A 27,726-nucleotide genomic window follows, 5' to 3' on the forward strand; every position below is an offset into this window, starting at 1 on the left:
ATTTCCTACATTTTACTGAAGTTGTCTTATTTCTATTTTAATATGCACACTAAACTAAGTCTTTTGAGGGCAGGGAATGTATTTTGCTTATAATTATACCTCAAAGCCTAGTGTAGTGCACCATAGGTCATATTTTGTGGGAGAAAAAAAAGGAAAGTTTTTAGAATCTGGTTCCACCCACCCTGTAGCATAAGCTGACCTAGAGCACACTAAAGTTCAGGCTGGCTCCAAACTCCTGATGATCCACTTACTGCAGCCTCCTGAGTGCTGGAAGGATAGGTATATAGTACTACTCCTGGTTTGTTTGCTGTCTTGTAGTGTATAACATGCTACTTAACCAGCCTGTGTGCTGTGATAATGTAGTAGACAGGATTGGCAGGCAGCTCTCCAGTTTGTTTAAACATGAGGCTGTACACAAGTAATTCATGAAACTGCTGAATAGCTGAACTACAATCCACCCTATCAGCAAAGTTTGCTCAAATGTTTAACACACGTAAACAGTCTTTTTTCCATTTTATACTAGAATGTTCCAGAACTAAATAATGAAAATAGTGATGAACTAACCAGGAAAAAATCAGAAAATATCATCACACAAAAGTACAATTCTGGTCCAGAAATATGGGGAAAAAATACAAAGAGTTTTTGTTTAGATACTGAATACAGAGAAGAGGAAAAGAAAGACCTACCTGTAGGAAAAACTGCAGAAGGTAAACTTAGCATCATGTCAATAAAGCACATGCTGGCCCAGAAGGTAACCTTCCCGTCGCATTGATGAAGCACATAGTGGGCCTGACAGTTAGAGCTTTGCTTTAAGGACTTTCTGATATTGTTGGGAAACACCTGTTCATCTGTATGTAAACATCTATTTTGCAAATGAGTCTTTAACAGTATCTTTGCAGAGAGTATTCTCTGGTCACCAGTACATCTCTGGTGAGCAAGCCATAGCATTTCTCTTGGTTTAGATGCCTAGAGTAAGCACTGAGACTATTTATCAATTCCTCCACTATAAAGAATTGCTTAAAGTGGCACTGACTGAGGTGTTTGACTGAGGGTGAATAGCCACTTGGTGGAGATGTGGGAGAAAGAAAGATTGAAGCAATATAGCCCTTCAAGACATGAATGTTCTAGTTTTTTTTTTTTTTAGCTATACTTATGATTTCATATCTGTAGTTAAAACAAAGATAAATAAAATTGTCTTGAGTAAGTAGATATTCTGTGAATTGGCCCAAAATTATTCCAGAATTTTAAAATACAGGGTAATAAACAACAACAAAATGATTGTCAAACATGAACAAGCTAATTATCAACTTGTGAATGTTGTTAGACCTGGGTTGTAATGGAGGTTAGTACAGACATTAATTTTTATCAGTTATATCTTTGTATGGGATTGTACTATGTGCTCCCAAGGAAACAAGTATAGGAAAAATAAAGACCATGTGTAAACACCTCATTCTGTTTGCCCACTAGGTAATACCCATGCTGCTCACCCTCTTATAAACCAAAGGGATTTTGATATTGTCAAACAAAAATGTTTTGGGGCAGAGCCAAGAATTTAGCATCCAGACATACACTTGCTTTATATAGGAACTCAATATTTGAATAAAATTGATGTCATGTTTGTATGATTAGTATACAGTAGACTAAGGCTAAATATATTTTCACAAAACATAGGTGACACATGTTATAAACAGCTTTACTGAGACTCTAACATTTTATTATGTCTTCTTCATGACAGATTTACAGCCTTTTGAAATAAGTGCCAAAAGCGAAATTAATACTATGGTGTCTCAGGACAGAAACCAAAGTGGAATGTCCCCACACAGAGTCCTTTGCCTAGATAAAGATGCAACTGATCAAGAACAAACCTCAGATGTTACTGACAGTAGAAAATCAGTCACTGTAGAAGTAAAAGACAAGCTGTGCTTGGAAAAAGCCAGTGGATGTTCAGAATTTAAATCACTGAATAATTTCTTTTTAGTGGTAGATGAATCACTAGAAACAGAAATGGTACGTTTAGAAGGAACTGAAGGATTAGGCCTTCTCCACAGTGGTGGAGATATACCTCTGGACACTCGAAGTAACAAAGCATCCTCTAATGGCATGTCAAATGAGATGGCTCACAAAAGAAACTATAACACAGATGGTTCTGAAAGCAACCCATTCAAACAGCAATCCAAATTACTTCCAGCAGATCTGGAAAATGCTACCGAGAAGGAAATTACAAATCAGGACCAAACCAAAGCAGGTTTAGATTCATTTCTAGATATAAAACTAAATCTTGATCCATGTAAGAAACATGGTTTACAGGATTCAAGTCATGTTACATTAGATGTTAAGCACCAAAAAATAAAACAAATGGTAAGAGAAGAGAGTCAGTGCAGCACAGAGCCCCGTTCTTGCTATCAGCTAGCCAGTAAGGCTCCCCAGAAGCCTGGAGGAACCATTGCCTGTGCTGCAGTCGTCAGCCCACTTGGTCCATCTGCTAGTTCTGATAATAAGTTGACAGCACTTAAGAAATCAGAAAACAGTATTAATACTCTGCCAACAGCGGCGAAACCTGCCCCAAGCCCTGCAGAAAGAACTACAAGGACAAATACAAATGACATACAGAACAGTTCACTTAGGAACCATCTGGGAGCTTCAGAAAGTAGTGTGAGTGTCTCAGACTTTCAGGTTAACCAAGGGGACAGTCATACTTCACAAGCCAAAGGTTTGAAAACTGTAGTTCCCCTGACAACTTCCTCAGAAAAGCAGCCTCCCAGTGAGAGTCAGATAACTGAAACTCCAAAAAGTGGTCTCTCTTCCTTGGTGGATGTTACAGGAAGACAGTGCATGTGGCTGAATAACAGAGACAAAACAGAGGCATTAAACGGCATCCTGTCAGGAGGAACATGCCACGAAGGTCAGCTGGAAGAAGCACATTTGTCTCCTGCAACTCCATCTGCAGACTCAGTAAGCACAAGTGCAAGGTCAGCCTTTGATCTTCCTAGTCCAGATAAACCTGAGAAAACTCCAGGCTACATAAAGTTTGTACCCCTTAGTCCTTGGCCAAAAGTAAATCAAACTAAAACCGTGGGCACCGCAACGCCCAGCATCCCTTTATTTCTGAAGGAGAAGACAGTAGATCTGTCAGGAAGCCGAGTGATCACTCCCGTGACTTTTTGTAAGAATGTTGTTCTGGATGACACTAGAAAAAACATTGAGTCAGGTAAGAAAACAAGGCCATGCTTGAAATCTTTTTTTTTTTTTTCCCTACTACTTAACTATTCTTGATAAAGAGTTTCTGGATTTGTTTAAAGTGAAAAGAACATATGTGTGTTTGTGTATAAAATCTCCTAAGCATAGTATAGAATGGTTTTATTTAGATGATTTTTTTTCCTGAAACAGGGTTTCTCTGTGTAGCCCTGCCTGTTCTGGAACTCACTCGGTAGACCAGGTTAGCCTTGAATTCAGAGATCTGCCTGCCTGCCCGCCCCTTGAGTACTGGGATTAAAATTGTAACCATTGTCTGGATTAGATAAATTATTTTTAACCAACTCTAAGTAGTAATGTCAGTGTATATCACCGATTACATTTGGAAGTGTTGTTTTTCATTGTTAAAGTATGGCAGCAGTCACAGGTCTAGGTCATTAAGTTTAAACTAGGAATAACTACCTAATGAATCAATCTCAATCTGTCTCTCTGTCTCTGAGAAACTGGTCTTCCCCTTCCCGTTTTCCCTTTTGTACCTGTTCATTTACCAGCATCATAAATTCAACCAGTTCTTCATTATATTGGCAAAAGTGGAACAGGAATTTATTTCATATCATTGGATTTTGTTGTTGTTGCTTGAAGCACTCTAATCTTTTAGTAGTTATGTACTGTTATATCCATATTACTTTAGAGATTAGAGGGTCCATTTTCTTTTTAAAGTAGCACATGAATGATAACTTAAAAAATCCAGAAACAATATAACTTGATGAAATATAGATTTGGTAGAGAGACATGGATGTTGGGTGCCAATATTGAAGTTCATACTCCCTGCTTTTGTTTATATTTTTACTGCAGATGTTTAAAAATGTACAACATATTGGGCTGTGAAGGCAGTTGGTAAAAGCACTTGCCATGTGAAAATAAAGACCAGTGTTTGCTCTTCAGCATCCAAACAAATGTGGGTGGGTGTGGCAGCCCTCAGGGGATCCTTTGGAGGGAGCTGGCTAGCCAGATTAACTGAATAAGCCAGTCTGGGTTTCAAGTGAGCAACCCTACCTCTACATACCAGGTGGAGAGTGAATGAAGATATCTGACATCAGCCTCACTGCCACATACTTGTGCACCTACATACACGCAAACATGCATATACATGAACATACCATACATGCCAAAGGCTCCGTGTGAATAGGTACTACCCAGCTGTAAGTTACACATATCAAAGAAAGTCTGTGATGAAAATGAGAAAATGTTTACTCTGCTAATAGTAATCTCAGTTAAAGTTGTTGAGTAAACACCTTGTTTACTAGCACCACTGATGTAGGGAAAAATAAACAACACCAAAATACTGTATAACTGCATCTTCCAAAGTGCAATTTTAATGTTAAGCATAGCTTTAGGGTCTGGTGTAACAGTCATCATTTTCTGAGCACATTTCAATAGCATAGAGGTGTCTAAAATTCTAAAACTAAATATATTCTTACTAAGCATGTCTTTTAATATTTTTCAGCTCTTGTATTTAAGTACTTTTTGTTATTAAGCCCAAACCCCCAGCCTTTCGTGGCAATTTTCTTAAATAGTTTGTAAATTCTGGTGTTTTTTTTTTTTCTGTCTTCTTCACTAATCTGAATTTGTAGAATAGTCATTAAACATTTATATGTGGGTAATGTGGTAACCAGGAAATAACATTTTGTATGTACGTGTTTAAGGAAGTATTTATACTATCTTACCCTTTTTAATGATTTAGGAAATGACAACAATACAATCTTGTTTCTGAAAAGAAATGTGGAACAGGAAAGTCTATGAAACAGTAATCTCCAATCTGAAATGAAATTGATTTTTAAACACAAAAACTTAAGATCAGTAAGTTCAGTCATTAAGATGAGTGTCTAGAGGATACAGTTCAGTTGTTGTCATTTCCTGTTTGTCAATCAGATCCTACCAGCAATAGCAGAGCTGCTGACACCATGAGTAACTGGAGCATCCATCTAGATCCCAAGGGGCAGCCCAGGGAAGAGAGGAATGCAACTGCACAGACGGTTTATGACTCTTCTTTTCCCACAGAACACGTAAGTCAATTAAAAATATTGCTGAGCAGACCTCAGTGAGCTAACTCTGCAGATATGTGTAGCACTGTATGCATCTGGATACTATAAGCCCTAACTGATCTCCAGAATAATATCAAGAGGGCAACATGGCACCATTTTTCACAATTAAGGCTGATAGAAAACAGCAGGAAAAAGTCACAGTGTATAAATCACATAGATACAAACCAGCCTGTTTGCAGGGACTGGGGCATCCATCCTCTTATGCACTCCTCTGTCACCTCAACTTAGAAATAGTGGATTGAACATACAAAGATTTTTGTTAATAAGTCATCAAGCTAATTATTTTAATTTGTATTATTTTTGGAAAATGTATGGAAGGATAAAATCTCCATAATACAGTGATAGGATGTATGCATTAGACAGTGTTTTATAGATCATATGGCTTCTAGGAACCCATTCATCAACTAATCATAACTGATAAATTATTTGGTTAAATTTCTAAGTTTTATATCTTAGTGTATAGAACTTTACTCAGCAAGTCTGTATTGTTCAGTCTTTTAAAAAAAGCAAAGCCAGACCAGTAGTGATGTAAGTGTTCAAAGGTTAAGCTGTAGCCAGCCACTCATGAGTTACAATAGCAACACGGTCTGCAGATCTTTTGCTAACATCCCTAACACAAGTTTTCAGCCATGTACATTTCCTTTTTTAAATGGGAGAAACCTCAAATCAACCAATGCAGTTCTTCTCACAGTAGTGAACTTGGTACAAGGAAGCCTGGCTTCCCAAGCAGAAAGCAAGCTTTGGTCAGAACTGGACACGTTGGTGAGGTTAAATCTTAAGATGGTTTGCCTATCCTACCCTCTAGCATCTTAAGGGTCCAACAGAGATGTTCTGTTTCCCTTGAAAGCCCATTTTTGTAGTTTATAAGTTGTGTCTGATACCTAATGTTCTACCTGCAGTTAATGTTTCTCAGGATCTACATTTGTAGATATTTTTGGTAACATTTTCAAAGAAACACATTTACCACACATCCTGCATTTTATTTTACAGATGAGGAAGTAAAACAAATTTGGAATTTCTTCCAAGGTCATTTAGATATAATCATCCATGGTGGACTTCATCACGTGTCCTGGCTCCGTCCAATGTTGTTGTTTTCAACTTTTCATAATAGAAAAAAGGCTCTGGATTTACTGGAGCATGCAAACCAAACTTTCTGTGTAACTGCACTGAACATCAGCATCCCTCTAAGCTTTGGTTTTGTTTTTTGTTTTTTTCAAGACAGGGTTTCTGGCTGTCCTGGAACTCACTCTGTAGACCAGGCTGGCCTTGAACTCAGAAATCCACCTGCCTCCGCCTCCCAAGTGCTGGGATTAAAGACATGTGCCACCACTGCCTGGCCCCTATAAGTTTTCATTACTAGTTACCACATTAGGTAGGGGAAAATCCAAAGTAGATCTTCTAAGAGCAAACCATAACTTTTAAAAGACTAAATCTCTTTTAAAGGTAAGGGAGATGGTATGAGAGCAAGGCTATGCTCATACTTTAGAGTCTGTCGATTGCCTAAGCTGTAAGGCAAACTGGCCTGCAGTTCTAGTACTTAGCTTGGTGCTTTGCAGTCTACCAACCTGTTATATGTGAAGGGTGATGTTATGAAGACTAGTAGTCTGAAAAGGAGTAATTTTATTTTTTACTATATTTTTGTTTCCCACCCCAGTTATGTTAATTTAGGTATCAATGCAGTTTCTTTGTGGCTTCAGAGGAGGTTGTTATCGAGTTAGGTACAGTCTGCTGCAATCTTAACTATATACAGAAGGGAAGTTGGCGAGGGCCCAGAATAAATAAAGCTATTAATTTACAGATCTGATCCCACAAAAGGTCTTGTGCCAAACTAGGGGAAATATGAGGTGGAAAGAGGAAGTGATGAATTCTAAAAGGACAAAGGACGAGCAAAACTGCTGACATATCTGGGACAATTGGAACTAAAACCACTGAATGGGCTACAGAGACCATATTGGTCAAATAGGCCAAGTTTACTAAGTTAAACCTGAACTGTAGTCTGTGTTGCTCAGTCTGGCCAGTCTCTGGTCTCACCCATCCCACTGTGTGGGAAGAACCCAACATGCCAATGCTCTGCCTTTTTTTCTGACCAAGAGTCAGGATTTTGGTAAATTGCTACTTTGTGCTTTGATACCAATGAAGCAAATATTTTGGTGGCAAAATAAGAACACTAAATTAGCCAGGGGTGGTGTGGTGCACACCTTTAATCCTAGCATTCATTACTCAGGAGGCAGAGGCAGAGGCAGAGGCAGGCAGATCTACAGAGTAAGTTCCAGGAAGGCAGGACTATACAGAGAAGCCCTCCAAGAGGGGATGCAATGGACACTATTATCATATAGCTGAATCATTTACTTAACTAGTTAGAGCTGGAGTCTACTTCCCCTACCCTCATGTACGTGTGTGTGTGAGTGTGTGTGTGTGTGTGTGTGTACTGGGAGTTAGTTTCCAGTTCAGCCCTGACTACATTGAACACACACAGCAGACATTATCAGATGTATAGTTATGTACATTTAATTTCATGACACATTTCTAATTTTACAGTAATTGTGTCTAAAGTTTTAAGAAGCTGAAGGGAAAAACCAAGGTCCAGAAAAGCTGAATAAGACTTGCTCAGACCCTTGGTTCTGAACTTGGAGGAGAGCAGGGAATGATTACAGAATTTTAAGCAATATAGCATTCTTAGGGGAACCCTGGTTTAAATTCTAAACACCTAAGCTCACTTAAAAATTCCATTACTCTTGGGGCTGGAGAGAAGGCTCAGCGGTTAAGAGCACTGGCTGCTCTTCCAGAGGTCCTGAGTTCAATTCCAGCAACCACATGGTAGCTCACAACCATCTGTAGTGAGATCTGACACCTTCTTCTGGTGTGTCTGAAGACTGCAACAGTGTACTTATATACATAAAATAAATAAAACTTAAAAAAAAATTCCATTACTTTCCACTAGAATGAGATGCTATACGCATGTCACGCTTACCAAGTGTAATAAGCACCTAATGTCACGCACCTCAAAGATCTCCACAAGAATCAACAGGAGATAGACCATGCTTTTGTGATAAGTGTGGCTTGCTCTCGTCTAAATTGTGGGCATGGAATATGATGGTGCTGTCCTCTATTTTTTTTTTTTTTTTTTTTTTGTTTTTTTGAGACAGGGTTTCTCTGTGTAGCCCAGGCTTTCCTGGAACTCACTCTGTAGACCAGGCTGGCCTCGAACTCAGAAATCCGCCTGCCCCTGCCTCCTGAGTGCTGGGATTAAAGCTGTGCGCCACCACACCTGGCTGGCCTCTAATTTTTAAGAACAGAAAAAAAAATAACTGTTTCCATTATAAACTGCTATGATCTAAATCTTAAAAGGGACATTTAGAATTATATCAAAATGCTTACTATTATGTTGAAATATTAAGATTTTAATATAAATTAGTTTGTATTTACAAAATATGTGCATATACCTCTCACACCAAAAACACAGTAAAGCTATCTAATTTTCTCTTTGAGGAAAAAAAATAGATTTGGAAATCTTATCTGAGGACCAATTGTTTTCCATAAAATCATTTCAAATTTTTTGATAGGGATAAACTAGAAACTTTGTCAGTACTTATTCATGATATAGTTACACATTCAATAAAAGGTACTGTGATTGAAGCCCTTTGCAAAACTTTTTATGAAAAAATTTAAAGACCCAGGAAAGTGCTCACAGGAAAAGGCAAGACAGAAGATTCAATAGAATAATCAAGAACAACTAGAAAAAGGAGACCACAGCCAACACCACAATACTGGCAGTCTTTCTGGGTAAAAACAATATTTAGTTTCTTTATATCTCTATTTTCTAGTATTCTATCAGAAAAAAATTCCTTAAAATGAGTTCTTTTTAATACAGTGTTGATATTTAGTGTAGTGCCTTGGAAGCATGCCTCTTCTAACTGCCTCAGCGCTCCTTCCGGCTCTTCAAAAACAGTGTTGGAAGCCTGGCAGAAATGCCATTTTTAATTTATATGTTTGAATTTCTAATGTTTGACAGAAATTACCAAACAGACATTTTTGGGAAAGGAAGGTATGAAAGACAAACTGACAGTTATCTGCATAGTTTTTAAATTTATTTCATCATAAGTTCAAGACCTTTCAGAAAATATTTGTGGTATCCAAGGGACACAAGAGCTACTACATAAATAAGCCTGGGATTCACACTAGGGACTGTTGCTGCCAAAGTGCTACAGTAATTCTAAGCCAGCTATGAGCTTTATTCTACGCTAACTGCAGGCATTTTTGATTTTCCTGACTGTCATTTGTGTGGTAATTCTGGTGGTAAAATAAAGGTGATCTTTCCTAGGTGAAAGCAGAGCCTTTGATCTCAACTGTGCAACAAAGCCATTCCCAGACAGTCAAGGTTACAGATTCTCCTGATCCACTCACCTTTTCTCCTGGTAACAATGACTGGCAGAGCCTTGTGATGAATAGACTCACTGAAATTGAAAAGTTACTCAGCTTAGAAAGCGACAACCAGCCCAAAAGAAGAAAAGTAGAAGAGATGCTGGATAACATAATTGATTAAATGTTGATAAATGCTTTCATTAGTGAGGTTGATGCACTCGGGTAAAGGATTGTTCATGTAAGGTTTATAGCTATCTTCACTTCAACTTTTCCTACTATGATGAAGACCCCATGTTGTATTTACAGAGCTTGCTGTTAGCACCTAGGCACCTTTAACTTGTCTCCCCTTTATTTCCTTCAAAGCACTGTTTGTTGGTTCCTTTTTTGTTATTCTTAAATTCATTTATACACTTTACATCCTAATATCAGTCCCCCCCCCAGTATTCCCTCCCACAGATCCTTCCCCCACTCCACGTTTCCCTTTTTTGAGGTGAAGCCCCCTATAGGTATCATCCCCCAACAATCCCTCATTAGTTCCTTTCTTTAAAGAATTCAAATATGATTAAGACTAAGTGGCCCTTTGAAATGTTACTTTTTTTAGAGTTTGTGATATTCCTTAAAACTGAGAAAATAATTAGCTAGATTAGTCAAATTTCAGTTGATAATGTTTTACTTAGAACTTTTTTTCTCAACGAACAAAATCATTTTCATAAAAATTCAGGTATCTGAAAGACTCAAAAGGCTATTTTTCACTTTGTTCAAGTTCTGTTTCCAGGCATTAAGAGTGTCATACAGTTGTTGCCACTGCTGTTTTCCAAATGTCCGATGTGTGCTGTGACTAAAAATTAAGAACAAAATATTAATTAACCTTAAGTGCTGAATATTCTTTCAAAATACTACACAGTTGAATCTTCTTCAAATTAAAATTAAATACAATTTAAAGGTGAAGGAGGATTTAAGCATGACCACATAGATCTCGTCTCAACATCTATAAAGCAGACACGAAGTCATTAGTATTCTAGCCAGTACTTAGCTATTAAATGAAATGTGCTGGAAAATAGGACTCTTTCATTAAATAAGCTAATCACATTCAGCTGAACCTTAATAAAATTATGACAAACAGCCAAGTTTTAACTACAGTCAACAGTAAGAACACTACCTTGCTTCTCTAAACATTTAAGGTAAATCATCAGAACAGACTAAATTGTCCTACAGAAACAAAATATTATAGGCCTTACCTGACAACTACTTTTCTTTGGGTCTGATCAATTTTGCAGTAGACCATTTTAGTTCTTACAGCTGAAAGAGAATTTTTTTTTTTTACATGTTAGCTATACACACAAGTTCTAAGAAAAAAACAGCTAAGGTATGACCAAATTGACCAGTATAAAACTCTTACAGTGCTGGAAACATTATTAAACAAACAAACAAACAAACAAACAAACAAACAAAAACAGCTCTTTGAATCTAATAAAGAAAATGCAACAAGAAGGTTATGTAATTTAGTGTCTGATAACTGCTAGAACTAACTATTCAGTGTTATAATGTTTTTACTGGGGATTCTGGCTGAAAATGCAGGTGTGGTGACTCATGCCTATAATCTCAACACTTAGGAGGCCGAGAACAGGAGAGTTGTCTTGAATTCAAGGCTAGCCTGGGCACAGTTTTGACCTGGCCAAAACAAAGAATTCTATTCTGTTTTACAGTGACTTATGGGGAGGATTAATTACCAAATAATGTATTATTTCTTTAGATAACTACTGGAAACTTAGATTATTAGAAACCAAGCCAAGTACAGAAACCAAGTTCTACGCATTCTATTAACTGTACAACTTTTACAATGAAAGGCTTGGTTAACAGTTACATCACTCTACTTGCAGTTATGTGTTTAATCCTGAGGATCACAAATCAATATCCATATTCCTGTCCTACTGGAAGCTGTGGGTTAAAATCTATCTTCTTTTTGTTTTGAGACAGTCTTGGTTGACTTGTGGTAGTCCTTCTACCTCAGCCTCCAAAATGTTAGCATTACAAGCATGCAGCAGCACACCCAGGGAAACATCCCTGCTTCTAACCATCATACGTAGTGTGAGATTTTAGAAATTAGGACAAACAAACAACAAAAAAAAACCCAAAGCCGTTTCATTCTACTTCAAATAAATTTGAACTACCAAACAACCCAGCTTTATTAGCATAACGCTCATTTCAAGATAAAATGATCCACATCGTAGATATTCTAGAAAGCAATGTTCTTTCTACTGCCTTACCATCAATAACAAATGCTTCAACATCATCAGCTCCAATCTGTAGCTCTTGCTGCATTGTGTCAAAAGAAATCTCTTTGTTTTCCACTGCCATTCCCATAAAGGTGAGGAGTCTCATTTTCGCCATATTTTGCTCATGTAACAAGCCTAAATTACAGAACAGTGAACTCTGTTGAGTGTCAATGCAAGGCTTCCACAATTACATGTAGTAGTTGTCACTATGTGTGAGCACTTACATAGAACAAACCTGACAAATTATACTGGACCTTAGAATACTGAAGATTTTTTCTAAACTATCGTATTTTATAGTAATCAATGACAGAATACATGTATTTAGGTCTAAAGTTACACATGGGCTACAAGTATGTTTTGAACAGATAGGCATGTTTGATAAGGCCAAAGAATTATATAAATCATTTAATATTTATATAATTTCTAATGATATACACTATTATAAGCTATTAAGATCACAAAACCCTTTAGACCTTGAAGTCAATATAATAAGCTATCTTGTTGTTCTTAAAACTAACTAACTAACTAACTAAAATCAAACCCAAAGATCAAGTAATTGACTTAGTTTACGAAGTGGAATTATAGCCAGAGAATTTAGGCCCATCTATACTACAGTGTAGAAACTCAAAATAATGAAGACCTTTGGATTTTTTTTGTTTTCTTTTTTTTGTTTTCTTTTCTTTTTTTTTTTTTTTTTTTTGAGACAGGGGCTCTCTACATAGTCCTGGCTGTCCTGGAATGAGCCATGCAGAGCAGGCTGGCCTCAAACTCACAGAGATCTGCCTGCCTCTGCCTCCCGAATGCTGGATTGAAGGTGTTTGCTATTTGGATCTTTAGCTGGCTGTAAGCAGGGAGTTACAGCAGAATATTATGTACTTGTTTTGACAGTACTGTATTATCAAAACAAGTTTTAAAAAGCAGAATTATTCCAAGTGTATTATAAATTATTTAAACACACATGAATAAAATGACATAGCATTCATGTATTAGTGGAAGACTAGGGAAGCCTGTTAATACAGGACACGATCATCTGTTAATTAGCTGTAATTGCGATACAGGCTTCTGATTTGGCACAGATTCAACAAAAACATGATCATAACTCAAATGAATGAGGTACACAAGTAAGTATTGCTGAGTTTAATGTTAATTTACAAGCATCAAAAAAAATCAATTAGTGCACATTAACCCTAATTAGCAAATGCAAATCAGATGGTGATTAACTTTCTGAAGCAAGAAGGTAGAACTGGGTAACACCAGATTACATGTAGACATGTTAGGGCAATTTGGTTGACACAAGATAATGATACAACTGGCCCAAGTTGTCATTGTTAATTAAAAAAAAATGTTTTGACAAACTGATGCCACCTGTGGAATGTAATACTTATAACATTAGCATTTCTCTTAAAGCATCTATAAAAAAGCAGATTTCTAGTTGAAGATGTTCAAAAACAAAAGGCAAATTAAGGAATTTCTTTTCTAGTTGGCATAGTAAACTAGCAGCTAGGAATTTGATCCTATCAAGTAATATTAAAAAATTCTCAAAAATCCCTTAGCATTCTCAGTTATATGTGCATAAAGTCCTCTGATTATGAAAAAACAATATAACTTCTCAAATTCTGAGGGTCTGATTAAAAATGGCACGCACAGATACAGGTGTGTGTGCTCATGGAGACAGTGGGTAAAGCTGTAGGCTCTGCTATCCCTTCTCCACTCGCTTGAGAAAGGGCTCTCACTGAACCTGGATCCCAGCATTCAGTTAGCCTGCCTCGCCTGCAGACCTTGAGATCTGCCTGTTCTGCAAGACCAGCACTGGATAACAAAGACTCACCCAGCTTTTCCAGGGCTGCTGCAATCTGACGCTAGTTCTCATACTTGCACAAGTACCTTTACTTACTGAGACATCTCTCTAGTCCCTAAAAATACTCTGATATCCATACATATGTGAGTGCACACACACCCACACCAATAGCATTAAAAATAGTTTAATGATACTCTTGTGCAGGACCCCTACTATAAATGAAAATATATCAAAGGAATGAAAATTATTCCTGGGAATGAACTGCATAAAATCATTTATTTCAGCCTAAAAACCACATTTATAGCCATTACTTTTAAATAAGGACCCAAACGTACAGTCTTTAGGATGCCTGCTCTGAAAAAGCAAACTATTATGCAGGGGAAGCCTGAGTTACAAATCTAAAGGCAGCGGCGCTTTGGTTCATGAACTGGGCTCCCTTCCCAGAGGAAGGCTCAGGGCTCTCCATCGTATTTCAATTTTAAAGTTATAAAAAATCTAATTTTATGGAAACATTTATTCATTACTAATATGTCAAAACCTTAATGCAGTAATAAAAAAATGTGCATCATTGAGCAATTTCTGCATTGTCACTGACCCTTGTCTTAAAATGCTGCAATATAGAAAACGCAGTTTTAATGCATGCAATAGCTTATGAACCAGTGCTCCTTTGAAACAGTCAATTACACATCGATGGGGGAGTGTCAAAGTGTTAATTACTACTCCTTTTGCCTTAGTGCGTAAATAAAGAGGTTGCTGACATTAACATTCCATCACACAGCTTCATGCCACAAAGCAAATTAACTGGGACAGAATGTGGTTTTCTGGGTCTAGTGCACCTGGCGAAGTAGTCTACACAGACATTCATGCATCTAGTCTTGGTACATTTCAAACACTGTATGTTCAAATAACTCAACCTTCCCCCAAAACCATTTGCTGTACAAATAACTCAACCTTCCCCCCAAACCACTGGCTGTACAGAATGTACAGGTAACAGGAATAAAGTTAACCAAGCTACAACATGAGCTTAGTCAAGTAACTCCCAATAGTCCTCTTCAGTATCCACACCTCACACAGCCAATAAGGTTAATCATCCATTTTAATATGAAACACAAATCAACTTCTACTGTATTTTAATTGCTACCTACCAGAAAAATAAAGTCCCTTTATTTCAGTTGACATAAGCATTCAAACAAAACTTAAAAAACTAGTAGTTTAAGAACATGTAAAACCTGTTCAAAGGCTGGCAAGATGGCTTGTCCTGGAAAGACACTTGCCCCAAGCCAGAGCATGATACCTAGAACCAACAGAGCATGATACCTAGAACCAGCAGAGGAGGACAGAACAGACTCTTCCTGGTTGTCTTCCGATATCCAGACATATGTGAGTGCACACACACCACACCAATAGCATGTTAATAAAAATACAAAACCAAAGAAACCAAAAGAACATCAAAGACAAAATCAAGACTTCTTATACTGTTTTCAAAGAACTTTTACTACTGTGTAAATACCACTATACATTCATTTTTGGCAGTGGAGTCAACCATTTATGGAATATTATTTATTAAAGGGGAGCGAAACCTGATATGATCCTGCAACTATGGTTTATACACATCAGCATGTGTCTAAACAATAACGTAAAGTGTGTGTCAATCATAACCATTAGCCTTTCATCATGAAATCTTAAAAGCTTTTAAAATAAGTACTTCTCTGCTAGTTGTGATGGGTCCATGCGCATTCCCGTCTCTCCCTCAAAAAAACAAAACAAAAAACAACCAAACAAAAAAACCCCCAAAAAAAACCACAAAAACAAATACAAAACCAACCCAATCAATACCCAACACTTACCAAGTGAATCTATGAAGTCTTTGTTATTCTGATAGAACTTGACATACGATGCCAATTTAGCACTCACAAAAATGGTTAATAACTACAGAGATAAGAGACAACATCAAGACAGAAGCTATATGAACAGTCAGGATATTTTACAACTTCTAACAATAATTCTCCACATTTAATGTAGAAGCCTATCAGTATACTGCCCAAACATCATCTAGTTCATTGTACACTAAGCTCTAAGACACTTAGCCCAAGTGGAAGGCAATATAAAATAATTACTTGTGCTTCAAAACTATGAACATGGAGTTCATTTGTTGCTGGAGAACGAACCTCTTGCTATATATAGCTCACACTGGTTTTGAACTTACGACCTCCTTGCCCCAGCCTCCGAAATGCTGGTTATTTGACCAACACTTGGTAGTGACCAAGACTGTGGCTTTTTATTTTATGTTGGGCTGGTAATATTAATAAAAAGAAATGTAGTTAATGAAGTTCAAAATGGCCAGGCCAAGACAGAAGCTAAAGGAGCAGTGTTCAGTGGATGGAGAAAGGAGGTTCTACCAGCCTGCTCCCAAGAGAGCGTAGGAGCTCTCCAGTAACCTCCTGCATGGACACAGACAGGACAAGGCTGCTGCTTCAGCATTTACGACTCTAGAGAGGCTCTTGATCTCTCCATCTCTTGCTTCTCTCTTGCTTTGCTCTTGTACTCAACTCCCCTCCCCTCTCTCTCCCTTTCTCTGCCTCTACTACTCTCTTAACTCCCCCCCCCATGCCCTGAATAAACTCTATTCTATACTTAAAAAAAAAAAAAAAAAAAACAGACTCTGGAGAGAATACAATTCAGACCAAAAGACAAACTACTTACATCATGGATAAGCTCGCCTTCCAAAAATTTGACTGGCTTTAGAGTAAGAAGATGGTCAAAAAGAAAGGCATTTGGATCCTTTAGTGCCCGCACAATACACCTTGGTAAGAAAACAAAAAGCAAGGCCTTGAAATCCTAGCTTGTTGGTTATTTGGTAGATCATAAAATATATTTAATTTAATAATCTAAATTCAATATAGGATGGACAGGATACAAATTCTGGTTAAAACAGGTCAGTACTATTTCACTGAGGGTGTGCTCTGACAGCTGGAATGCAACAGCTCACTGTTCTCACGACCATTTTAGAGATCATGAAAGACACTTAAGAAAAACAAGAAACTCAGCTAGCAAATGCCAATTAAGTTCTGTGGTAAAAGCTTAAACACTGGCAGTCTAACTCCAAAGCAGAACCCCTGCCATGTCCAAGTACATATTCAATAATAACCCTGTGCAGAAATTTCATAAAAACCTAATTCTAGCCTCATTTTATGTTAATGACACAGCACAAAGTCCTTATTTTCTCATTAGCAAACGGCTAAATTTTGCCTAGTAACCAAACTTTCTCCCATCTACATACCTTATTAAGAAGAAACTGCCTGCACTTGGGAGGCAGAGGCAGGCGGATTTCTGAGATTGAGTCCAGCCTGGTCTACAAAGTGAGTTCCAGGACAGCTAGGGCTAAACAGAGAAACCCTATCTAGAAAAAACAACAAATAAACAAAAAAAAAAAGAAAAAAAAAAAGAAAAAAACTGACCAGAGAGTGAGTTCTAATTCTTCGGTTGTACTTACTAGCCTCTAGCAACACAAGCCTGTACAGTAACTCCCAAGCGCTGTTTCACATGCAGTATCAATCCTGAACATGCTACTGACTAGCCCTGGCCTGTTACAGAGATTACGTCAGTTGCTGAACTGAAGTCTGTAGCTCATCTCTAAGTCGATGGTTAAGTGCTCACTGGAGCACTGTCCAATATTACCTGTGGGCATCAACTCGAGCCTGGGAAGCATTGTCCTCTGTGTAACTCCCGAGCAATTCCACCATGACCTTTGATGCAGCATCACTAAAAAGAGATCATTTCAATGGTCTGAATTTTGGTAGTCACTCTCTCCCCTAAAAATACTGATACATATATGAAACAGTGACCAAGATGGCTGTTTCTTAAAAAAAGTAAAAACTCACAGAACCTGTCAAACAACTAAGGAAAACTAATAAATGATTAAGTACTATGAAGAAAATAAAAGGCAAGGGAAAAAAAAAAGGGCAGTAAGTGGGGGTGGCTTTATAGAGCAAATAGAGTCTCTGAAGGTGTGTTAGGTAAGCTGAGACCCTAAAATAGGAAATCTCCCTTGACCCTCCAGTCTTTGCTGTAATACAGGCTAAGGTGGAAGACAGGGTAGGATGACTTGCCGGGCAAAGGCATAAAGGCTCAAGTTAAGTTGTTAGGACAGTGTGGCTGCTGAGCCAACATCAAGCATTTACATCACTGCTTAAAATAGCTTTCAGATGTAAAATATCCTTACAAGCATGTGGATGGTCAGTCTTTACTCTCATAAGAGGGTAGAATTCCTGAGCACATTCATTCACTTTGGAGGCTCACATGCTTATCCTGGCTGGGGATGTAGCTCAATGGTAAAGTACTTGCCAACTGTGTGAAAGGCTCTGGATTCTAGCCCCAGTACCTCCAAAAACTAAGCAACCAAGCCCAGCATTTACCTTTGCCCTTTCTTACTCCCTTTAATGGATGGACTTTCAGCTAGTTCAGACACTGTTGCTAAGCTGAGAAACACTGGGGTTTCCCCTTTTCTTTTTCTAGAGATTTCTTCCCTTCCTAACTACACTCAACCTAAGAAACACAGTAGGAATTGTGTTTGCCTTAAGTTCAATGATGTATGTATATTATATATGTATGCGAAATGTTAAACATAGCCATGTGAGGTGGTTCAGGTTTAAGGCATTTGCTGCCAAGCCAGATAACCTGGATTGTCAAACATGTATGTATGTATGTATGTATGTATGTATGTATGTATGTATGTATGTATGTATGTGTGAATGCATATGTGTATATATGTGTTTGTGTATGTATACACACACACACACACACACACACAGAGTCTAAAACACAGTGCTATCTATAATTATAAAAATCCAAAGGAAAGCATTAAGAAACCCACGTACCACTATAGTTTATCTATTCTCCATTCCAGGCACACTATGCCTTCTAGTCTTAGAAACCACAGTATATTTTAATCTAGTACAACTACAAGTCTTTTTACTAAAAATCAAGTACTCCATTTAAACTGTATAGTATGGCATATGTCATATAAGGGCTTAGCTAACTAGCATCACTCTTTAAAATTTAGACAGGCACATGGTACACAGACATACATGCAGGCAAAATACCCACACACACATAAACAACAACAACAACAATAAAATCCTCTTAAAAAGCAGACCATTCTGAATGGAATAGGCAGCTTCTTGCAAAGGCTGAGAGAGTAAATGTTTTTAAATGTTTGGCAAGCTAATGGGTCTCTGTTCTATCCATTCAGTTCCTGGCCAACCTAGCTTGAGAATGTGCACACGAACACCAATAGATGTACACCAACAAGTTCTCATATGCTCAAACTTGGATTCCATATAATGTTCATGTCATGGAATATTACCCTTCATATGGCTTTTTCTCCCTCAACCACTTAGAAAGGTTAAAACATAGGTGTAAGAGGTGGCTCAGGTTTAAGGCACTTACTGCCAAGCCCGACATCCTGAGTCTGATCCCTGGGATTCACATGGTGGCAGCAAAGAACCAACTCCCACAGGTTGTCCTTCAGCGTCCACCTGTGCACCATGGCACATGTACACAGGCATATACACGTGCATGTGTTTACACACGCGCACCCCACACAAATCAATACATTAATACATTTTTTAAAAAGCAGCAACCATGTCCTTATGAGTCATATAGAGGCAGGTACCACCTCCTGTGTAGACTGGGAAATGTATGGTGATCCTGACCTGATAGAAGTTCCCTTGTTTAAGGTGTGAAAAATAAGAATATGGCACGGGTGCAATGTGTGTGCAAGAGATACATTGAGAGAATATTTAAGCATACTTTTTGTAGTCTGTCACTATAAAACTGGTGAGACAGCTTTCATTATCCACTAACACAGTAGGTGAGACTGTATGCTGGAACTATGTGCCACATTAAGGATTCCATACTGGATCAAAGCAAATGGAAAAAACTATATAACATAATGAAATTTCAAAGAAAAAAATCATGCTCATCAGAGAACACAGAAGACTACTTTGAAGAGTTTTGCAACAATGCAGAAAACCAATGGTGATGTTTGCAGACAGAGCACTGGAGAAGCAGAAATAACTAGGTATGGCCATCACAGAAGATGCAGAGAGGCAGGAATGAAATGTAGAATGAAGACGCAGAGAGGAAGGAATGAAACCATCATCTTGGCATTTACTGATAAGGAACAGAGACTAAGAAAAGAAATGTCACTTCATTTTGGTTACACTGAGTACATGGTGCCATGGGCTATACACAGAAGTTCAAACAGAAAACATTCACACATATAGATCTCAAGTTTTTAGTAAAACAGCTTGGATTACAGACATGGATTTTTATTACAAAGGTGTGAAGAAGGGCCTGGAGAGATGGCTCAGAAATTAAGAGCATAAGTTACTCTTGCAGGGGACATGGGCTTGGTTCCAGCACCCACATCAGGAAGCCCACAACTGACTCTAACTCTGGTTCTAGGGCACCTGAATGCATACATACCTTCAGGTACATACATAAAACAAAAAGTAGGAAGGGAGGGAGGGAGGGAGGGAGAACCTGAAGTAAAAGGAGACTAGTTACTAAACAGAAGAGCTTGGAGGGAGCGCAGGCACATGCTGAGGAAAGACCAAGAACACACAGTGGCGTACACTGCATTGCATCTGTTCCACAGAATAAAGGATCAGATCTAAAACATGCATTCTCAGTTCAGAAAACTAGGAAAAAAAAGAGTTCTTATATGCTTACAACGAGATCCAGGAAATTTCACACTGCGTGCCTTTGGAAGGCACATCCTCACCAGTTCAAGCTAGCACTGGACAGCGACTCACATCTCTGCCTCTTGTAGCCACTGCTTGGCTGTGATGATGTTAGCAACAGTGACTCATCTGATTCATATATAACAATTGCCTACTGGCTACTGTTCTAGTAACAAGTCCGACCCTTCATGAAGGATGTCTTTTAGTGGGGACAAAACTAAACATTAAATATATTGTATTCCTGTTGGCAAAAAGGAAATATATAGTAACAGAGATGAGGAGGGCTGTTAGCTACAAAGGAGGCAGAGAAGGCCCTCCAACACCTGGAACCATTGCATGACATGAGGAAGGGGAGCCACATGGATACCTAGGCAGTATTCTGGGAAAAGGCAGTGCCATGGGACTAAAGTTGGCTTTGTCCTGCTACTCTGAATGAAGCCCGGGAGGGTTCTCTCTAGAGGAGAAAGTCTGGTCATCCATCTTAAATAGAACTTTCTGTCAGCTGTGTTAAGAACAGTTTGACAAAGATCAAAACAAGGACTGGTTAGTGGTTAATTTAAATAAAGTAAGAAAGGACAGTGGCTTAGCCATTTGGTAGCAATGGAAGTGACATGGTCGACTTTAGATTTACTCAAAGCCTAGAGGGTTTGTTGATGGATATAAGACAGAGAAGTCAAAGATAAAGTCCAAATTTTGGTCTTAAGCAACTGGAAAAATGGAGATGGTAATTTCTTGAGTTCTGGAGGAAAATCTACTTTTAGAACTATCAAGTCTAAGATGCCTTTCATACACTCTATGGGAGATGTTAACTAGGAATGGACACCTGAAGTTCAGAGAAGCAGCAGAAGAGGTAAAAACTAGAAATCATCAATGTGTAGATAACATTTAAGAATAAGAAGATTGTTCAAGGTAGCAGCACCCTCAGAGACATTTGAGCTTGCAGTGACTGGGTGATTGGCCCACGTCAGGGCACGGGTGTTGCCCAGATGCCAAGTGTGCTGCAGGGAATATAAACCACCAACACAAAGAACCAGCCCACCTAAGGTACACTAGGTCCTTGGCTCCTCCATAACTCCAGCAAGCAAGCAAACCACAGAGAACAAATACAACAGAATAGGTAGGGAAGACGGAGAGCAATGACTGAGAGAAGAATACCAGAGAGGCCTCAAAGGCAAAGGTATTTGCCCTGCAAAGGGGAACATCTGTGGAAGGCCTTCAGGAGCCAATGGAAAGGTGGAAGGAGAGAACTGTCCTCTTGATATTCACTCACTCCTGTGCCCCTCCTGCACACTCCCTGCCTCATAAAACTTTTTAAAAAGAGAAAAGTGCATAGCTGTGATTAAGTATATTGTAATATGCAAACACCAGGACATATCCAGTAGTCCTGGTAGATGGTATTGACCTATCTCGCTTCTCTGAGAATAGCCCTGGAACGCCATTATTTCCTTTCCATCATAACAGACTGAGAGCCAAACAAGCAATGCTAAAGAGAAATCCTCCAGAGAGGAGGTTCCAACTCCATCCAGCAAGCACCTTACTTACAGGCAATCATAACACCCATCACCTAAAACCACTGCATTCGAAAAACCAACTCAGCTCCTAAAGGCAAGCTTAAAAATGAAAAGGGCAACAGGGCAGACAGTCCTGTTCAACACTGACAAGGGCAACAGGAAGATAGTCCTGTTCAACACTGACAAGTGTCTGTGTAGTAATGAAGCCTTTAAAACTCCATGTGATGTCCTTAGCAACCTGAGGTAAGAAGTACTGTTTTCATTTTGAATTACTACAGCTACACTAAGCAGTCTATTCTGCTCAGAGCCATACAAATAAACTCAAGGTTTGAAGCCCAGAGGCCTGATTCTACAGCCTGTATACTAAAATACACGTGCCTCTTATAGTCTGCATGTATTCCATTTTAAATAGTCTTCAAAGTAAAACTAATTCCTCTCAACCTTTTACTGACAACTGGTTAAATTGCTGTCACAACCAGGCCACCATAGAGTAAACTACCCACTGCTTCAGAGCACAGATTACAAAGGTAAGCACTATTTACTTATTATAAAACACATCAACCTTCACATCAAAATCATATCCTTATTTTTCTTAAACAGTATGAAAATATTTGCAATGTACCACATAACAAGTGAATTCATCTTGCTAATACTAGCACTAAAAGCTATGGTGAAATTTGTGTAAGGAAATTAACTGAAGAATGGTGGGTTTTGTTTTTGTTTTTGTTGTTGTCATCATTGTTAGAAGTATTAAACACATAAGAAAAAGCTAGGTAAAGCAGCCAGGGCTAGCCTTCATTTAAACTGCCAGACAACATGGCTGACTGTCTGCAGGCACCTAAAGCTAGGATACTGAGTAGACGGTATTTTGGCCAGTGGGTTTGAGGAGTTGAACAGAAAGAAGCCTTTACACCAACACCTTGCCGGAACCCAAGAAGAAAGAACTCATTTAATTCTGCAGTTCTTAGCTCAGAGCAACTTCTCTTTCTCAGAGCCCACACCACCTCTTAACAAAAACGACAGCATCACCCTGGAACCATCGAAACATTAAATAACCTCATCTAACATCATATACAGCTTTGGGGTTTACAACTGTTTTAGAACACATTCAATTTTTCCTTTCTGGAAAGTTTAAAGATGAGAACAAATTTTATTTATTTATTTATTTTTTAAGACAGGGACTTATGTACCCCAGACTGGTCCTAAATTCACTTTGTATACACCTCAGAGGATGAATCCCACTGCCTCCCCAGCACCAGGATCAGAAGCCCACCCACCACATCTGGTTTTAAGTGGTTCCGGGTGTGTACTCGGGGCCCCACTCCTCCCAGCTCTCTACTAACTACACCACATCTCCAGCTCTCTAGTTATGCTGCTCAGTTAAGTCTTTGCAATTACTCAGGAGCTAAAGATTTCTGATGCTGTGGAGAACAAGGTAAAAACAACTAGCTCAACTTATCTTCAAGAAACACGCCCATCTACTAGAGCTGGGAGTCAGCGCAGCGCTTCGGAATACCTTTTCTTACAATCCACGAGCGCCTCGTAGAGCAGTCTGAGGAGGGTGTGCTTCTTTTCAGTGGTGAGCTTCCAGTCAGAGATCCACTTTCTCACCTGCACCGCGATTGAGGGAAGGAGAGAATGTATTAAGAGAGATGAGGAGCACATATTCAGTTTAGTGCACTCAGCACTAAGGAGGAGCAGGAAGATGGGTTCAAGTTCATCCAGAACTACACATCAAGTCTGAGTCCACCGGGGGCCACACTTCCCAAAGGAGAAACAAAGACAAAGTTGAGGGCACACAGAGCTGCTCCTACCTGAGTTCCCACCTAAGTAAGCTTCACTTCCTACAAGCACAACACTCACTTGATCCAGCTCCGTTGGGATGTACTGGATGGCCCCACATGATGCCGCCACTTTGATGAGGCTGCAGTACACTGTGTACCTCACAGGAGTATTCTTGTCCATCCCATGGAAAAGGTTGCTGAGCCTGGTTAACAAACAACCAAAGTACTAATTGAGGTTATTTGCTCTCACCACAAATACAAGGCAGCACTAATAATAACTTCATCTAAAGAGGGAACTGGGGCACAGAAAGGTTGAGTGACTGCCCAAGACAGAAAGCTGCTGACAGTCCAATTCCAGAATTCCTGCTTCTAACAATCATAATTTATACCATACAAACATCCCTCTGAATGCTGTATCTTTAAAAAAAAAATGTACTTTTATTATTTAAAATTTTGTATATGTGTGTGTGTGTGTAGGTGCACAGGTGCCAGCAGAGACCAGAAGTACTGGATCTCCAAGAGCTGGAGTTAGGGGAAGCTGAGCCATCTGACACGAGTGTTGGGAACTAAACTCAGGCACTCTGCAGAGCCATTTCTCCACCTAGGTCTTGCAGTCTAAAACTTACAACTGTAGTCTCAGAGATGGGCGTTCGCCTTCCCGAAACTTGACCAGCTTTTCACACAGACTTTCAATCAATGCTTCTTGCTTGTCTGGTTCCAGGATCAACAGGAGGGACACCACACTGTTCATCACACTTTCAACATCTACATAGGCATCAAGAGCACAGTCAGCAGACACAACCTTCAGCGCGTCCAATCTGGCACACATTTCTAGTATTTCAATACAAAGATGCTTAAAATACATAGCTTGCCTACTGTGAAAGTTAGAGAACACCTTGATTTCAGGGAGAGCTTTAAGACTACAGCATCCATGAACTCTCACCTCACCAGCACCACTGTAGCGCCAGCATTTACACATCCACGTTTTCTTTATGATTTCCATTGGCATAATACACAATCATCTTGAAATTACTAGCTGGATTTTAGGTCAGGAGGTCTCAACAACTGAAGAAAACTTTGTACCTCATGTAGAGAATTATTTAGAAGTGAATGGCTGTTATATTCCTGCTGCTTAACTCATTTTCAAGTATTAGAGATATTAATCGCTCTAAAAATTTAATATTTAAACTTTAACAAATATTTCAGAGTTCACAGTACAGAAACTATACTGACTATTGAGAAGCTGTATCTCAATGGGCAGCAGCTGAACAATTAAATATTAAATTAAATATTACTTGAAATAACACCCTCTTTGATGTCCATCCAAACGCTTCAGTTCATTTTAAAACCATCAACATCAAGTATATGTACAAACACACACACTTTTTCCGTTTTTTTAAAAGGTTCCCCCAGAACGGCTTACTTTATAGGTCTAACAGAAAAAAACCCTGAAATTATATGAAAATATTACATTTAAAACTAACTGAAAATATTTAATTGAAAAATATCTTCATAATTATTTTTGATTGTATTCTTTCCCTTCTACATTGCTTAAAAATCTTAAGTCTCAAACCAAAGCATATAACTGACAAGAAAAACTTTAAGGTAGAGAACTTGTAAGAAATATTTTGTAGAATGAATTAAAACAAACCTTTATCATCTTCCTTCAGACACACATCACAGGCTTCAATAATCTGAGCTAAATCTACATGAAGTCCACCTTCCGAGTTTTCTTCTGAGAGCTCAGCTCCTTTTGATTTCAGATAAGCTCGAAGTTCAGCAGCCTATGAATCAAACAGGGTTGCTAAATCTCTAGATCCACTTGTAAAAATCAAGTTATGATAAAACACAAATATCAAACTCATCTGCCCTGCTTCCAAAGTAACATGCAAGTGCTAACTAACTACCCTCCAATTGTGTTGATTCCCTCCCTCCCTCTACAAAGTCCACGCAGACACATAGTTCACAAAGATCATATTCAGTTTCCTGCCACCTGTATCCACTGGACTTCCAGTCTATAGCAAATGCTTTACTTATTTCATTTAAGCGGTCTCCACTGGGAGGGATGGGGACTAAAGATACATCAATCTGACTTGGCAAAGTTGAAGAGGTTTTTTTCCCCCAGTAAGTGAAAATTTTATAGCTGTCAAATGTATATATAAATAGCACTACTAAAATCACAGTCATCATCCGGACAATAGTCTATTCATTTGCTAATAACTTGAGAACCATTTGAGACAAGCATTTTGGGAGATACCAATATAAAAAGATAATGCCTGTCAGTGCAGCCTGCATGAAAGTGTATGTGTATCAAATTGTCTATCAATGCACTGTATAACAAATATCTTAAAACATAACATCACTCTCAGAGGCAGAAAGCACTTTTGGTACTATCAAAATAACTACTAAAATAAGTCATTTGGATGTTTCCTACTTTACTCTCTAGTTAGGATCTTTAACAACGTTTTTCCTTCGATGGTTTAACATTCATGCACTGAAACAGAAATGTAGATGACTTAAAGCTAACAGAATAAAAACTTAAAGAATCACAGTATAAAGCGTTCCATTAGAAAATGCACAGGTGCCAGGGTGAGGTGGTGGGCAGGGTGAGGTGACATATAACTGTGACCACAGCACTTGAGGCAGAGGCAGGGGGATCTCTACAGGTTCCTGGCCAGCCAAGGTTTAACAAGCCATAGTGAAACACTTCCCAAATATCAAAACAAGAAGGGGGTTGGGGAAAGAAAAAGCACGGATGTCAAATTGTCTGGACAAAGCCAAAAGAGCCTTGGGGAAAATAACCAACATTTTTAATCCCACAAATGTGTTTGGTGACCTCAGAAACCTAACAAACCCTTAGGTCTGATGGAATTATTTTTCCAAACAATAGCATAGTAATTTTATACAGAAGATGGCATGGTATTATAAAAAAGATATTTTGAAAACTCAAGTGTCATATTAGAAAAAGCAAAATAACAGCAGAAATCATTCTTTTTCTTTATGACACAAATATATAATCTAACCAAGATGTAAAGAAAGCATTTGTTCACTTCCTGCTTTACAAATCTTTTTCTAAGAATTAGTTAAGTTTAATGTTTTTATATCATTCTTGCTGACAACAAGACACTCTACAATATGGCCAATGCCAAGGCTCTATTCAGCCCCTGGCCTGAAGTACCTTTTTGGTAAATACTAGTCAATGCCTGGGAACTCTAGCTTCCTCTGCTGTCAAATACTCTTAATGCGGCATCTTTCTATGTGTGCATAACTTCCTTTCTTCTCCTGTGTAACATATGGAACCCCAAGTTTCTGTCAGTGGGTATTATAAAAGCGTATGCATGCTCACGAAGAACAGTTTGGGTTGTAGAAAATTAAAAGACTGTCATCCCAACAATTAACCTCCTGTTACAGAAAAAGGAGAAGCCATCTGTCCTGTACACCCAGGTGTAAACCCCAATTAGTGAACTTCAAAGTGTCCAGGATGGCCCGCCAGATGCTCCTGCCTCCCAGCCGCCTGGGAACAGAAAACGCGAGCCAACTAGTAAAATGCATGCCACCGTCGCCTGTGGCCGCGGAAGGCCCGCATTCACACGCTCAAAGTTGCTCCTGCGGGCCACACGCGAACTTAGCAGACGCTGGTCCCTGTCCCCGAAAAGTTCTGGGTCGTCATCGACGACTGCGGACGAGCCCTGGCGCCCACCGGGCCCGCATCCGGACCCTCGGCCGCGCACGCGCCGAGACCCAGGTCAGGAGAGCGCGCTCCCCCTCACGGGCTCCGTCCCGGGAATCCCCCGCACCCGTTGCCCCGAGGGCCCAGCATCGTGCACCTGGTCTTCCTCGCTGATATCGATGAAGGCCGGGACGCTCATGGTGAAGGCCGGGCTGCGGAAGACGCTCCGATCCAGAAACACGCCGACCGGAAAAGAGAGCGGTGCCGTACAGGGTTACGCAC

At 39.0% G+C, this 27,726-nt stretch overlaps 2 protein-coding genes across 2 annotated transcripts in view; one reads left to right on the forward strand and one right to left on the reverse strand.

Annotated features, from left to right (window-relative positions):
- Window positions 1-10,393, forward strand: part of Ccdc73 (coiled-coil domain containing 73) — a 113,414-nt gene extending 103,021 nt beyond the window's left edge. Inside the window, exons 15-18 of the mRNA NM_177600.4 lie at window positions 524-707; window positions 1,736-3,208; window positions 5,125-5,258; window positions 9,619-10,393. Coding sequence (NP_808268.2) covers window positions 524-707; window positions 1,736-3,208; window positions 5,125-5,258; window positions 9,619-9,840 — 2,013 coding nt within the window. The 3' untranslated portion in view covers window positions 9,841-10,393. The remainder of the gene's footprint in view (window positions 1-523; window positions 708-1,735; window positions 3,209-5,124; window positions 5,259-9,618) is intronic.
- On the reverse strand, window positions 10,312-27,683 carry Eif3m (eukaryotic translation initiation factor 3, subunit M). Its single transcript, NM_145380.2, has 11 exons — window positions 27,602-27,683; window positions 25,426-25,558; window positions 24,401-24,539; window positions 23,854-23,977; window positions 23,507-23,601; window positions 17,412-17,495; window positions 16,437-16,536; window positions 15,581-15,662; window positions 11,927-12,070; window positions 10,898-10,958; window positions 10,312-10,497 (listed from the first exon to the last, which is right to left on the reverse strand). Exons 1-11 carry the CDS (start codon window positions 27,641-27,643, stop codon window positions 10,377-10,379), a joined length of 1,125 nt encoding a protein of 374 aa, NP_663355.1. The 5' UTR covers window positions 27,644-27,683; the 3' UTR covers window positions 10,312-10,376.
- Between the last annotated feature and the right edge of the window lie 43 nt (window positions 27,684-27,726).

This window comes from Mus musculus, chromosome 2, assembly GCF_000001635.26.
Source record: "Mus musculus strain C57BL/6J chromosome 2, GRCm38.p6 C57BL/6J".
Taxonomy (NCBI): Eukaryota; Metazoa; Chordata; class Mammalia; order Rodentia; family Muridae; genus Mus; species Mus musculus.

Bases quoted from the DNA above. Each gene is read 5' to 3' on its own strand.
- Eif3m (NM_145380.2), bottom strand. From the start codon at position 27,643: ATGAGCGTCCCGGCCTTCATCGATATCAGCGAGGAAGACCAG. The intron at 23,602-23,853 runs GTGAGTGTTGTG...ATCGCGGTGCAG, and splicing joins TCCCAACGGAGCTGGATCAA to GTGAGAAAGTGGATCTCTGA. The intron at 15,663-16,436 runs GTAAGTAGTTTG...TTATCTCTGTAG, and splicing joins AAGGCGAGCTTATCCATGAT to TTATTAACCATTTTTGTGAG.